At 40.0% G+C, this 11711-nt stretch overlaps 1 protein-coding gene across 1 annotated transcript in view; it reads left to right on the top strand.

The window, feature by feature from the left end:
* Positions 1-495: 495 nt before the first annotated feature.
* The window catches only part of LOC100548692 (threonylcarbamoyladenosine tRNA methylthiotransferase), a 279899-nt gene continuing 268683 nt past the window's right edge, over positions 496-11711 (top strand). Inside the window, exons 1-4 of the mRNA XM_010708474.3 lie at positions 496-599; positions 921-958; positions 3439-3607; positions 6531-6643. Of these exons, the coding sequence (XP_010706776.2) occupies positions 3441-3607; positions 6531-6643 (280 nt within the window). The 5' untranslated portion in view covers positions 496-599; positions 921-958; positions 3439-3440. The remainder of the gene's footprint in view (positions 600-920; positions 959-3438; positions 3608-6530; positions 6644-11711) is intronic.

Here is an 11711-nt window from a genome sequence, read left to right as displayed (position 1 = left end):
CTGGGTTAAAAATGCCACAGAAGCAATGAATTACACCTCACCATCCCTCCCACTGACAACACCTCTGAAATACTTCAGCTGCACCTGGGGCTGTAATGATGGCCATGGTGGTTTTAACAGCACTCAGTCCTGCCTAGAATTGTCTGTTCTTAAAAGCAGGTATAAATGAGGTACTTGTTTCACTGTCCCAATTTTCCTCTTCAAATCTCTCCCGTTCCTTTGTTCATGTTGATATCATTGTGGTATCTATTTTTTGGCTCGAGGTTGTTGCGAGATAAGCGCGACATAAAATAAGCACCGCTTTTAAGAAAAAAGAGCAGGAGAGAAAGAGATATTCGTGGTGAGAAGCTGCCAAGTTTTATCTGCCAGGAGACCAACGGGCCTACTATAAAGCACACTCGGGGCTTTCATCGCCTTTCCCTCCTGCCCGAGGGAGCCTGCAGCCTGCTGCTCTCTGGAGGGCGAAACAAAGATTCCAGAAGCGTTCTTTTGCCCGCTGCCGGCCGCCGTCGCGGCTCCGCCCCGCGCCCATTGCGGAAGGCGGGGCGGCTCGGGCCAAGATGGCGCCGCGTATCTAAGGCGCTGCGTGTCCCGCGCAGGTGAGTGTTGCGCTGCCCGCTGGCAGCGGTCGGGAGGCACGGCCTGCGCGGTCTGTCCCTGCTCGGTGCCCGGGGTTCGCTGCCAGTCCTGTGGCGAGGAGGAACCGCTGGTCCCCGAGCTCGTCAGGAGGGCTCGCCCGACTCAGGGCCGGTTTGCTTAGCAGCACCGTTTTCTTCCTGTAGTGGTAAGAGCGAGATCGGCTCGGATGTACTTGAGGCACCTGTTGGAGGAGTGCTTCATCAGCAGTGATGCGGCACATGGCGCTTCCTGTCCGTCAGTTTTGCACCTTCATGGTCTGTCACTTTTTTTTTTCCCGCCAGGATTATTGTCCAGAGGAGTTTACACCTTGCTGAAAAAGGTATGAATTTTATTTGACTGCATTCTTTCTTCTGTGGCCCGCTGAAGTAAATCAGGCTTATTCTGTGAGCTGTTCCATTACGTGGTTATGATTCTACAAGAGAGAAGGGAAAAAACCCAAACCTTTTTTACTTCTCTGTGTTTAGTTAGTTGTATTACACGTAGATATGAACTGTTAGCTATGTAACTCAGTGTAAGGGACGTCACCTTTTTCACCTCTGTTAACTATGTGGAACATCATAAGGTGCAGTGAGGGTAGATGTTCGTGTGGGGTTTGCCTGGGAGGAAGCTTTTATATATATTGGGATGAGGCAGCACCTGATCAGTTATGCTGTGCTGTTTGTTATATACTGAGCGAATTTACCTCTTGGGTTCTTTTTTGTTTTTATTGTATGCATTTTTGTGTAAATCTCTGCTTGTGCCTGAAAATCTACCCTCAGTACTCACCGGAACAACAAATTCGTAGTGAAGGCTTAGGAGTAATTTTCTAAACCCTGTTTCTTTCTGAGGAACCAAATAATTACCTCCCATCTCTTTCTCTGTTCCCATAAGAGCATTTAAAAAGCATGTAACTGACTTCTTCACCTGTCTTTCAGTCTAGCTTCTTAAAGGATGTTTAATTTATTAGATGAAGTCATGTTTTCCCTCTATTTCTATGTTTTTCTGGACAAAATAGTGATAAGAGCTTTAGTAAAATCCTGTTTGCATTCAATTTAGTATTTGATATTGAAACAGAGAATTTCAGCTTATTCCTTTTGAAAGTACCGTTCTTTAAAAGTGTGTGTTATTGTCCGTAAGCCCAGAGATATAGTCTGCATGTGCCTAGATGAGAAGATGGAATGAATTTGGCTATTAGTTCATCACTGAAGTTAGGTTTTGTTTTAAGCAGTAACTTCTATATTATTTTGCTCCATTTCCATTCTGTCTTCTTGTTTAAACGTCTTCTATGAAAGATGCTTGTAGATTAGAACAATGACTTATTTCCTTAGCTAGATGTCTGTAGTTTAATGGCCATGCTCACTCAGATGTTAACACAAGAAAGTTCTCTGCTCTTAAGGTTGTTCTGCATAGGAATTTTTTCAGTGACTTTTTACGGTAATTATTTGCTTCAATATTCATTATTGCTAGACTTTTCACAACTTCTTTTTAAACTTTGCTGCATTTACGTAAAGATCCTGGGACTTCTGTTCTACAGAATGCTAAATAGCTAAGTATCTTAAAGTCAAGCGCATCCTGTTTGTGATATCAGTATATTCTTTTTAAAGTTAAACATGGAGGACTAATGGTTCAGGTTGTGTGAAGTTTTATTTAGAGGTATATTTTGCAAGGTTGGCAAAAGCACTCATACTGGAAAAACATACTGATCTTTTACATCTTACATTCTTGAATTATTTAACTGCAAAACCAAAACTGATTCCAAAATCAGTTTCTAAACAAATTAAAGCCTTACTTGTCTTGTTTCTCACTGTCTTTTAGAACGCTTTTGTATTTTCTCCATAAAATTTATGAAGTGCCTTTATGGAGTTTCGTAAGTGAACTGATTTCTTGAAAAGTGTACTAGATCAGGTTTGCAATGGTAGATCAAACTTAATTCTGATTAAGGATTAATTGTGTGTTATTAAGGCAGTACTTTTTTTGTAGCTGACTTCAACAGATCACCTTTTTTCTTTTTGAAAAATGATCTGGATCTTGAGGTTTACTAGAAGATCCCTGTATTTGTATAGCTATACATGCAGCCTTATATACATCTGTGTAATACCTTTACCAACAAGAGGGTGCAAAAGTTCCAAAGAACTTACTTTCTTGTGGAAAACAGAATAAATTTTAATGGTGTGTTAGCATATTATAGTAATCAGATCATAATATTTTATACTAGCTAGGTGTTGTTGTTTAACATCCTGCACCTGAGGATAGGAGTTTTGACTTTTCCATATTTGCTGAGTGATTGAATTCAAATGTAAGTCCAGTGAGGTTAGGATTTTTAGGAATGGTTCATTTGTTTTGTATTCTCATGCATTACCAAGACATATTGAACTACTCTGCACCTATTTTTGGCACCCACGTAAAAAGCCCACGACAGTCTGTGATGCAGGCATGCACGACTATGTCTGCAGTTCTTCTCATGTGATGTGAGTAAAGTATCTCCCGCAGATAACAGGAACTCACTGCGTTGTGGTGCCTGGTGTGATTAAGAACACCGGTATCTCACATCTGATGTCAGAAAAGCTGCAGACCTTTTGAATTAGAAGATACAGATTTTAAAAAAGCAAGCCAACAATTTTCCCCCAAAACAGTAACTTAGCTCTTGTAGCTTTCTTCCTGCCTGAACGATCTTGGGAGAAAACGGCATCAGGAAATAACTTGGGATAATTGATCGTCTTTGCGTACTGAATATCCCTTGCAGGTAGCTGTATTTCAGATATACGCTAGAACCTGGCTTTGTGTTCATATGCTTGCTAATGCCAGTCTTGTGTTTCTCAGAGATGCCTGCTGCCTGTGATTCAGTGCTGGAAGATATTGAAGATATTGTGTCGGCACAAGACTTGAAGCCCCATGATTGGCGATATGTAAGAAAGAATATTTTTCCCAAAGTGCGAAAGCGCAGTTCACAGCAAAGAACTCAGACAGATGAGGATCCTCCTCATGACAGGTAGGTTCTACCATTAGGTCTGTCTTGCTTTTTTCTTCACTCTCAAGTTATAAAAGTAAGGTGGAAGTTCCCATTATCTCAAAATATAAAATCTGAATAACTTATAAGAATAAATAGCATTTGTAAAATGTAGTGGTAATGAATAATAAACCCCTAGGCAAATATCTTTCTCTAGGTTTTTCAGTAGAGAGCACTCTTGGGTCAGAGCAATCCCAGGGTTGTGTATGGACTGGTCACTGAGATCAGCCCTGCTGAGAAAGACTTGGAAGCCCTGGTGAATGAAATGCTGGATGTGAACCAGCAGTAGCAGTGTGCGCTTGAAGGGCAGATGGGCAACTGCATCCTGAGCTGCATTGGAAGAGTGGTAGCCAGCAGGGAGAGGGAGGTGATCATCCCCCTCTGCTCTGCCCTTGTGAGGCCCCATCCAGGCCTGGGGCCTACAGCACAAGAAAGATGTAGAGCTCTGGGAACAAGTCCAGAGGAGGGCCAAGATGATCAGAGGGCTGGAGCACCTCTCCTATGGAGGAAGGCTGAGGGATTTGAGCTTGTTTAGCCTGGAGAAGAGAAGGCTCTAAGGAAACCTCACTGTGGCCTTCCAGTACTGCAAGAGTATGAGGAGGAGGAAGACTGATTTTTTTACACAGTGTGATAGTGATAGGACAGGGGAGAATGGTTTTAAACTAAAACAAGGGATATTTAGATTAGGTGTTTGGAAGAAATTCTATATTTAGAGGGTGGTGAGGCACTGGAATGGATTGTTTATAGAAGCTGTGGAGGCCCCAATCCTGGAGGCATTCACAGCCAGGTTGGTTAGGGCCCTGGGTAGCCTGATCTGGTGAGTGGCAGCCCTGCCCATAGCAAGGGGGTAGAACTAGATGATCTAAAGGGGGTAAACTAGATGATCCTGACCTATGCTTTACTATGATAATTTGATGGAAATGCTGATTAATGGAGTAATCAGACTGGGGAAAAAAAAAAGGGTCTTATTACTTAAGTGTTATTGAAAAATTGTCTGCTCCATTTTAATTACTTAAATTGTTCTGAAGAGTGCAGCTTTTCAGTCTTTGTATAGTCTTTTGACATCTAGAATGGGAAATCTACACATAATTATGAGAATGATGACAAACTGATGCTCAATGTCAGAATGAGATTAAATTTATTAGCTACTGACTGTAATGAGGATATACAGAAATATATTGGCAATTGCTGAGAGATGTTGGTTGTTACAGTTGTTGTATTTATTGTCCACAACCCGTTGTTCAAGGGGAAGGATGTTGTAAAACTGGATTTACTTGTGTTAAATAAAAACCAGATGAACAAAATCCAAACCACAGAAATCCTTAAAGGTATTTTCTGTCCTGCCTTTTGGATTTTTTGTTTGATTATAGCATTCCTGTTTGCTTATGAAACTTGAGTTAGTTGCAGACTTTCTAGCCATGTTTCATATGCATGAAATTTCCCATGATTCTACTTTTACTGTGTAAAAGTGCTGTCCAGAGTGGTCAGAAACTTGCATGGTACCTGCAGTGAAGGAGCCTGCTTGAGAACTCACTTGTATGAGAAGATTTACCTTTAGAGCACTTGAATGTTGAAGTCCCAGATGCAAAGCATGTTCCTTCTTTATCTGATCCATTGAGAAAAATCTAAAGTAACTTGTGTCACACAAACTGTGTCAGCACAAGCAAGAAAATTTCATGTTCTTCTTTTATTTAGAAACAACCGCTCTGAAAAAAAAAAGTCCGTCCAGAAGCAAAAATATCCACCCAAACCAACCCTTAAAAAACCAAACTAATAGCAAAACCAAACCAAAATGTTTGTGGTCAGTGCAATGGTACCAGGTGCTGTTGCTCTAGAACTGCCTTAGAATCCTGGCATGGGTCAGTGGTTTCTCTGTTCTGAAGAAGATGGACAAAAATTATTACAGAGCGGTCAGTTTTACTTAAGTGAGACAACCGAGGATTTAGTCTTAGTGCATCTAGAAATTTCACCACTGTTTGGAGACTGTTAGGGACTTGTTTGTGTCAGTTGTTTTCAAGTGCTTTTAGACTTCTGAAGTTGTTTGTTTGTCCTGAGATGGACTTAGTCAATCTTGCCTTTAAAAGTTGAGGCTTTAGTCTGGGAAGAGAGGGGCAATCTGTGGAAGGAATGAAGGCAAATCTCAAACTCTATTTTGCTGAAAACTTCAAATGTGTTCAGAAGAAATACTTGCTTTGCTCTAAAAAAATAAAAAGTCTTGCATCCGTTCTACGATTAACAATTCAAGCTCATATTTAAAAAACAAAAACAAACCCAAACATTGAGAATTCTATCTGGCACTCTTGTGGTTTGGCCCTGGCCCACAGCTAAGTGCCCACCCAGCTGCTTTCTCTCCTTTCCCAGCAGCCGAGGGAGAGAGTCAGAAGATCAAAAGCAAGAGAACGTATGGCTTGAGATGAAGCTGGTTTAATAAGGGAAGGTGTGGAGTCTCCTACAGAAGACTGATGCCCAGACAGTGTCAGGACAGTGGTTAATTTGGATAGACCAGAATCTCAGGGTTTTTTTTTGTTGATTATGGTGTTGTGTGATATGGGAAATCCCAGTCTACTTGCAGTGAAATGTGTGGTGGGAAGCAGAAGCCTTTGATGCTGGGCTCCCACTGTTCAGCTGTAGCTAAAGCTTGAATGTGTAATCAGTGTGTTGTAGTCATACATCCAAAGCACAGCACCGTGTGGGTTGCTATGAAGAAAGTTATCTCCATCCCAGATGCTGTGCTCTATTACTCTAATAATAACTGTGATGCCCTTACCCTCCTGTTCTGCATTTGTTACTGTTTGTGGTACTTATTCTATATATTTAGAGAAGTGCAGTTAACTTAGTGTGCTCAACAGTTCTGAAGTGGAAGCTTGTGTTTAACTTGCCTTTTTGATTCATTTCTATGTAACAGTGTGATTCCTGGTATTCAGAAAATCTGGATTCGTACATGGGGATGTTCTCACAATAATTCAGATGGTGAATATATGGCGGGACAGCTAGCTGCATATGGATACAAAATTACAGGTAATAATAGCAGCAAAGTCACATGGTCCAGAATTTTGGGGTAAGTGTTCAGAGATGGCAACTTGTTACATGTTTTCAGTTAAGTAGTAATAGGCATATTTGCTGCTGGAGCAGAGTTGAGATGTTCTATGGGAATGATCCTTTGTAGGGATGGTTGATGTGGTGGAGCTGGGGTGATACAGGACTGGATCTCACAGGTTTAAAAGATGAAAATGCTTTTTCTTCTTTTCCTTGGGATGCTCATCCAGAAATCCTTCTTTGTGGCAGCTAAGTTTGTAAGACTACAAATAAGGTATCAGCTTGGCCTTGTGACTTTCTTAATTTTTAACTTCTCTTTACCTTACATTTCCTAATGTGTAGTGTTTCAGAGGCTATTGCTGTTTTCTCAGGCTTTTTTAAGGTTTGACTAATTGTTTTGTGCTATTGGAGTTTTATTGGCAGCAATATAGGATAAGTATAAAGAAGAAATTTCTGTATTTCAAAAAGAAATTTCATATATATATATATATGTGTATATATATGAATGATACTTTCTCTTTTTTAAAAAAACAAATGTTTTTAGCTTTGGAATATAAATAAGTTCACTTTTATAACATGAAATAGAGAACTGAAAACTTAATAGAAGCAGCACTAACTGACAGGAGTATTTTCAGAGTAATTTCTGTAATTGAATGTGAGATTTGTTTTAATAATGACCAGAAACTAACAGTTGATGTCCTTAATTTGTGTGTGTATAAATACATGAACATATTTAGAAATGCTGAAGTGGCAGGCAAAAGTTACTGTAGGTTTTTTGTGTGAAATTATGTAACTTCTTTTAAATTGGATTAATTTAAGGAGCTTTGGAAATTGCATTTTTGTTCAGAAGAGTGAAAGTACTGTTTACTAATTCTGGCAAAAGTGAATTTTTACAAATCCATCAGTTGAACATTCTCCTTCGGAGGCTGGAACTGAGTACAAGTATTTCAAGTCTGCTGACTATTTAAGAAGAAGGCAGTGAAGAGGGCATCTGCCTTTCTGCTCAACGTAGTGATGCTTCTGTTGAGAAGTGACAGTGTTTGTTTTGTTCTTGGATTGCTGATGATGTCTCAGGGTCTCACACTGGGACTGATGCTATTTGATGTCTTTACTGGCCATGGAAGACATGTAACGTGCTTTCAACAAGCTAATAGACTATGAGATAAATGTTTGATAGGCTGAAAATCAGTGCTTCTGTTGAGATTCTCCCTGGTAGACTGGAGAGAAGGGGTTAATAGAAACCTTCTGATATTCAGTAAAGGCAAATGCAGAATCCTAGGGTTACTCTGACCAAGTGCCAAGTGTTAAAGTTGGGAGTAAGCTGAGCAGTTTGGCAGATTGAGGCAGACAAGAAGCTGAATGCGAGTCAGCAATGTGCCCTAGCAGCAAAACAGTCTGTGTCCTGCCCTGTTAGCAGAAAGTGACCCATCAGCTCCGTTTGGTATTTGTGAGAACATTTGGAGTGCTGTGCCCAGTGCTCCAGCTTAGGGCCACTTTGGGCACCAGCACAAGGGCCCAAAAGCATGCAGTGTATGGTCTGGTTTTCTAGAGCCTCAATAAGCTAAGGCTAATGGAAGGTACTATTTGCAGACAGCAGTGCTTAGTGGGAGGAGAGAGAGAAAGTGGGGTCAAGGTATGCAGTGAGGCAAAAGGCTGTTGTCCTGCTCTTGACAAAAGGGCAGCTAAGTGCATAACTGACTGATCAGGCTCTCCATCCTTCTGTAGAGAGGAAATAGCAGTATAGAAAGTTTACCAACATTCTTCAAGTATCTCTTATGGACATGAAGTTTACTGACATGCTTTAGGTATCTCCTATTATGTTTTTTGTACTGTCTTGTCAAAGGTAAGATAGAATGACATGAAGGCATTCAATCTCTTGTCATTAAGAAGTCAGTAACAGCCAATGTTACTTAATAGCAATAAATGTTTGCGTATTTAGAATAAAGTTCAATGTAACTTGTTTGAACAATGAAAAGAAATAACTTAAAAAAAACACAAAACCTTATTTTGCAAGGGCTGATTTCTAAATTGATGCTTCTCGTTGCTAGAATTTGTTAGTTTAGTGAAAAACTGTTATAAACTTGAGGAAAATATGGAAATATTTACCAACGGGAAAGAGATCATTTGTTGGTCAGCATCTTGAAGAGCTTTACTTAAATAAGAAGTATTTTGGTTAGCTTATTTCCTACTAGTTCCTGAGCTTTTGAGTCAGCAATTCAAGAGTTGAAGAAATCCTGGAATAATGTTCTGTTTTTAAGAAATAAAATGTTATCTTTACTTGCAGTTCTTGTTTCTTTGTGAGGAAAATGATCAAGCACAATTTCCAGCGTCTTCTATGTAATTGCAAGAATGGAAATATTAGAAAGAGCTATCAGACAGACTTCTGTAGCAGTGCAATTTACTTTGTAAGTTGACCAGAATATGTTCTGATTACAGAAGTGAGTTTCTGACTTGTGAAAAACTACTGCTAATACTATTTCTTATCCCTGTTTGTTGTGTGAATTCTACCCTATTTAAAGTGTGGACCTGTTGCTATTAACCTAGGAGTGTGCTATGGTACTTGCTTATTCTGGAAATAGTATACCTCGTGGCTTTACTTGTTCTGAAACTCATTTTGGTTTCTTGGCACTGTGACTCACTATATGTTAGATATGCCTGCATACCTACTAGTGTGCTCTCTTTGGGATAGGCCCTGAAGAAAGAAACCCTGCAGTGGGTGAGCTGGGAGCTCTCCTGTGCTTGGAAACAGGTGGTTGTTAGGGAAGGGAATTCAGTATGTGTACCATTTAATAGCACTTTCTGCCAACTGCTGCTGGCTGAGCAGCTGAGAAATGTTAGGCTTCTGAAGTGGAAAGTCATATTAACACTTGTTGGCATTTGTAGGTTTCTCTTTCTGTGGGATGAATGTTTTTTGCCCTAACGTTCATGAATATGATGGATCAAGCAGTTAGGCTGATCCGTCCTAATTGCTAAGAGGTGAGGAAGAAAAACTACCAATGCATTAAAAGTACCAGAAGAATGAGCAGCAAGAAAGGAAGAAAAATCTTTATTAATAAAAATTCAGCAGGACTGAAGCAATAACTGCTCATCCTCACTACCTGGTTTTTAAGAAATAAGTGCTTGTGTGGAACATTTTTCCCTCCTGTAGTGTGGGATTTCAGAAGTAGAAAAGGAGTGAAATTTTGTTGTGAATTCAGTGAACTTGGCTTTCATTTAGCATAGAGAAGTTAGGTTACCAGGGTGTTTTGTTTCATTTATGCAACTTTACATTAGTCTTTGTAGAAGTGCTTTTTTTACTATCTTGGACAACTTACCTGTGAGTTTGTTTGATGGAGTGATGCTCTTCTTCAGAACTGGGTACTGAGAGGCATTGCCTAATGTTCATTGTACTGCATAAGCCATACTTAGTAATACTTGGATTGTTCACTCCCAGATCTTGGATGACAGCATACAGATGTAGTGAAGCATGCTGCATCATCCATTCTGTTCGTCCAAGTGGGAAATAATGTCTGAGACTATTCAGGTATTGTCTCTTGATTAAATATAATTCAGAACTTGATGCTTTATTTTATATTTTTAAATGTTGTTTTATAATTGCTGTTCTATTGCAGAGTAAAGTTTCAATCATGTTAAACTTGGATTTATTTCATAGATATTTAGTAAATATATAATCTCCGCTTGAACAGGTTACTGTATTCTCTATGTTTGTTAACTTAAAATAAGCTTTCTGTGTAGTTATTGATGGGGTATTTTGACCAAGGCTTCTGGTATGTGCATTCAAGAAAGAATAAGCAGTTGCTCTTTCTCTTTCCACCTTGCTGATAACACTTCTCTGGCCCTTAACAAGAGTTTGTAAAACAAATTAGCAACTACTGCATAGTTGTATGAACCATTCTTGTTGTGAGATAGCTTCAAAAAAAAAAAACACCCAACAAGCTAGATCTAAGAGACAAGTGTTTATTACTGCTAATTATGTGCTTATTGTGCAGCTTTATCAATCAGAATTCCAGTTTAGTATTTGCTTTTAGATTGCACGTTTCAAGTAATTGTGTTTGCAGTCCCAATTTAGGAGAAAAGCCTTCTGAGGAGGCTGAGTGTGGAGAAATGCACAGAATTCCCAAACAACCTTTCTGGAGATGAGAGACACCAGTTTTCCCTTACAACTCTGTAGTTATTAAGCTGTCATTCACTGTGAAGTAGCCTGGCAATGCAGAGAAGTGAGCTGAGATGTAAATCCTGTGGTTTTTTTTTTTCATACCCTTGCTGAAGTGTTTGCCTTCAATTTCTAGTGTCACATATCCAGCTTAATTTTTGCATTGGTAATAACTCTATACACCTGTTTAATTGCTTATGTGGCAGATGTGTTTTTCAGATTCAAACTCGCTGCTAATTGGATGCTGAGGGCATTTGATTGATTGATACACTTGAGGTATCATTGACTTGAGATAACACTGTGTAGTTGCAACAATATGACTTCTCCTTTCCAGAGGTTCTAAGCTGTTGGTGGTCACAAGTTTGCTTTGTGCTTGGGCCTGAAAATCCCATTCTGTTAGGCACAGGCAGTGTGTGAATGCCTGGGATGTGGATGTGGTGATTTTTTGTTTTGTTTAAGCAAGTTAGCTGAAACAGTTGTTTAAAAGAAATCAAGCACCATCATCCAAGGAGAAACAAAATCTGAAACTTCTGTAGTGAGATGGCTAAGGGCATGAGGAGAGATGATGAAATGCCACCTTTTAGGTCCACAAGTCCATGGGACCTGATGGGGGGCATCCACGTGTGCTGAGAGAGCTGGCGGAGGTCATTGCCGAACCGCTCTCCATCATTTTTGAGAGGTCTTGAACAACAGGGGAGGTCCCTGAAGACTGGAGGATAGCCAATGTCACTCCGGTCTTCAAAAAGGGCAAGAAGGAAGATCCGGGTAATTATAGGCCTGTCAGCCTCACCTCCGTCCCTGGAAAGGTGATGGAACAGCTTGTGCTGGATACCATCTCCAGACAACTGGGGAGAAAAAAGGAGGGTTTATCCAGGGAGTAGTCAGCATGGGTTCACC

The sequence above is a fragment of the Meleagris gallopavo genome, chromosome 3 (assembly GCF_000146605.3).
Source record: "Meleagris gallopavo isolate NT-WF06-2002-E0010 breed Aviagen turkey brand Nicholas breeding stock chromosome 3, Turkey_5.1, whole genome shotgun sequence".
In the NCBI taxonomy this organism is placed as follows: Eukaryota; Metazoa; Chordata; class Aves; order Galliformes; family Phasianidae; genus Meleagris; species Meleagris gallopavo.
This window is presented reverse-complemented; position numbering and strand designations above follow the sequence as displayed.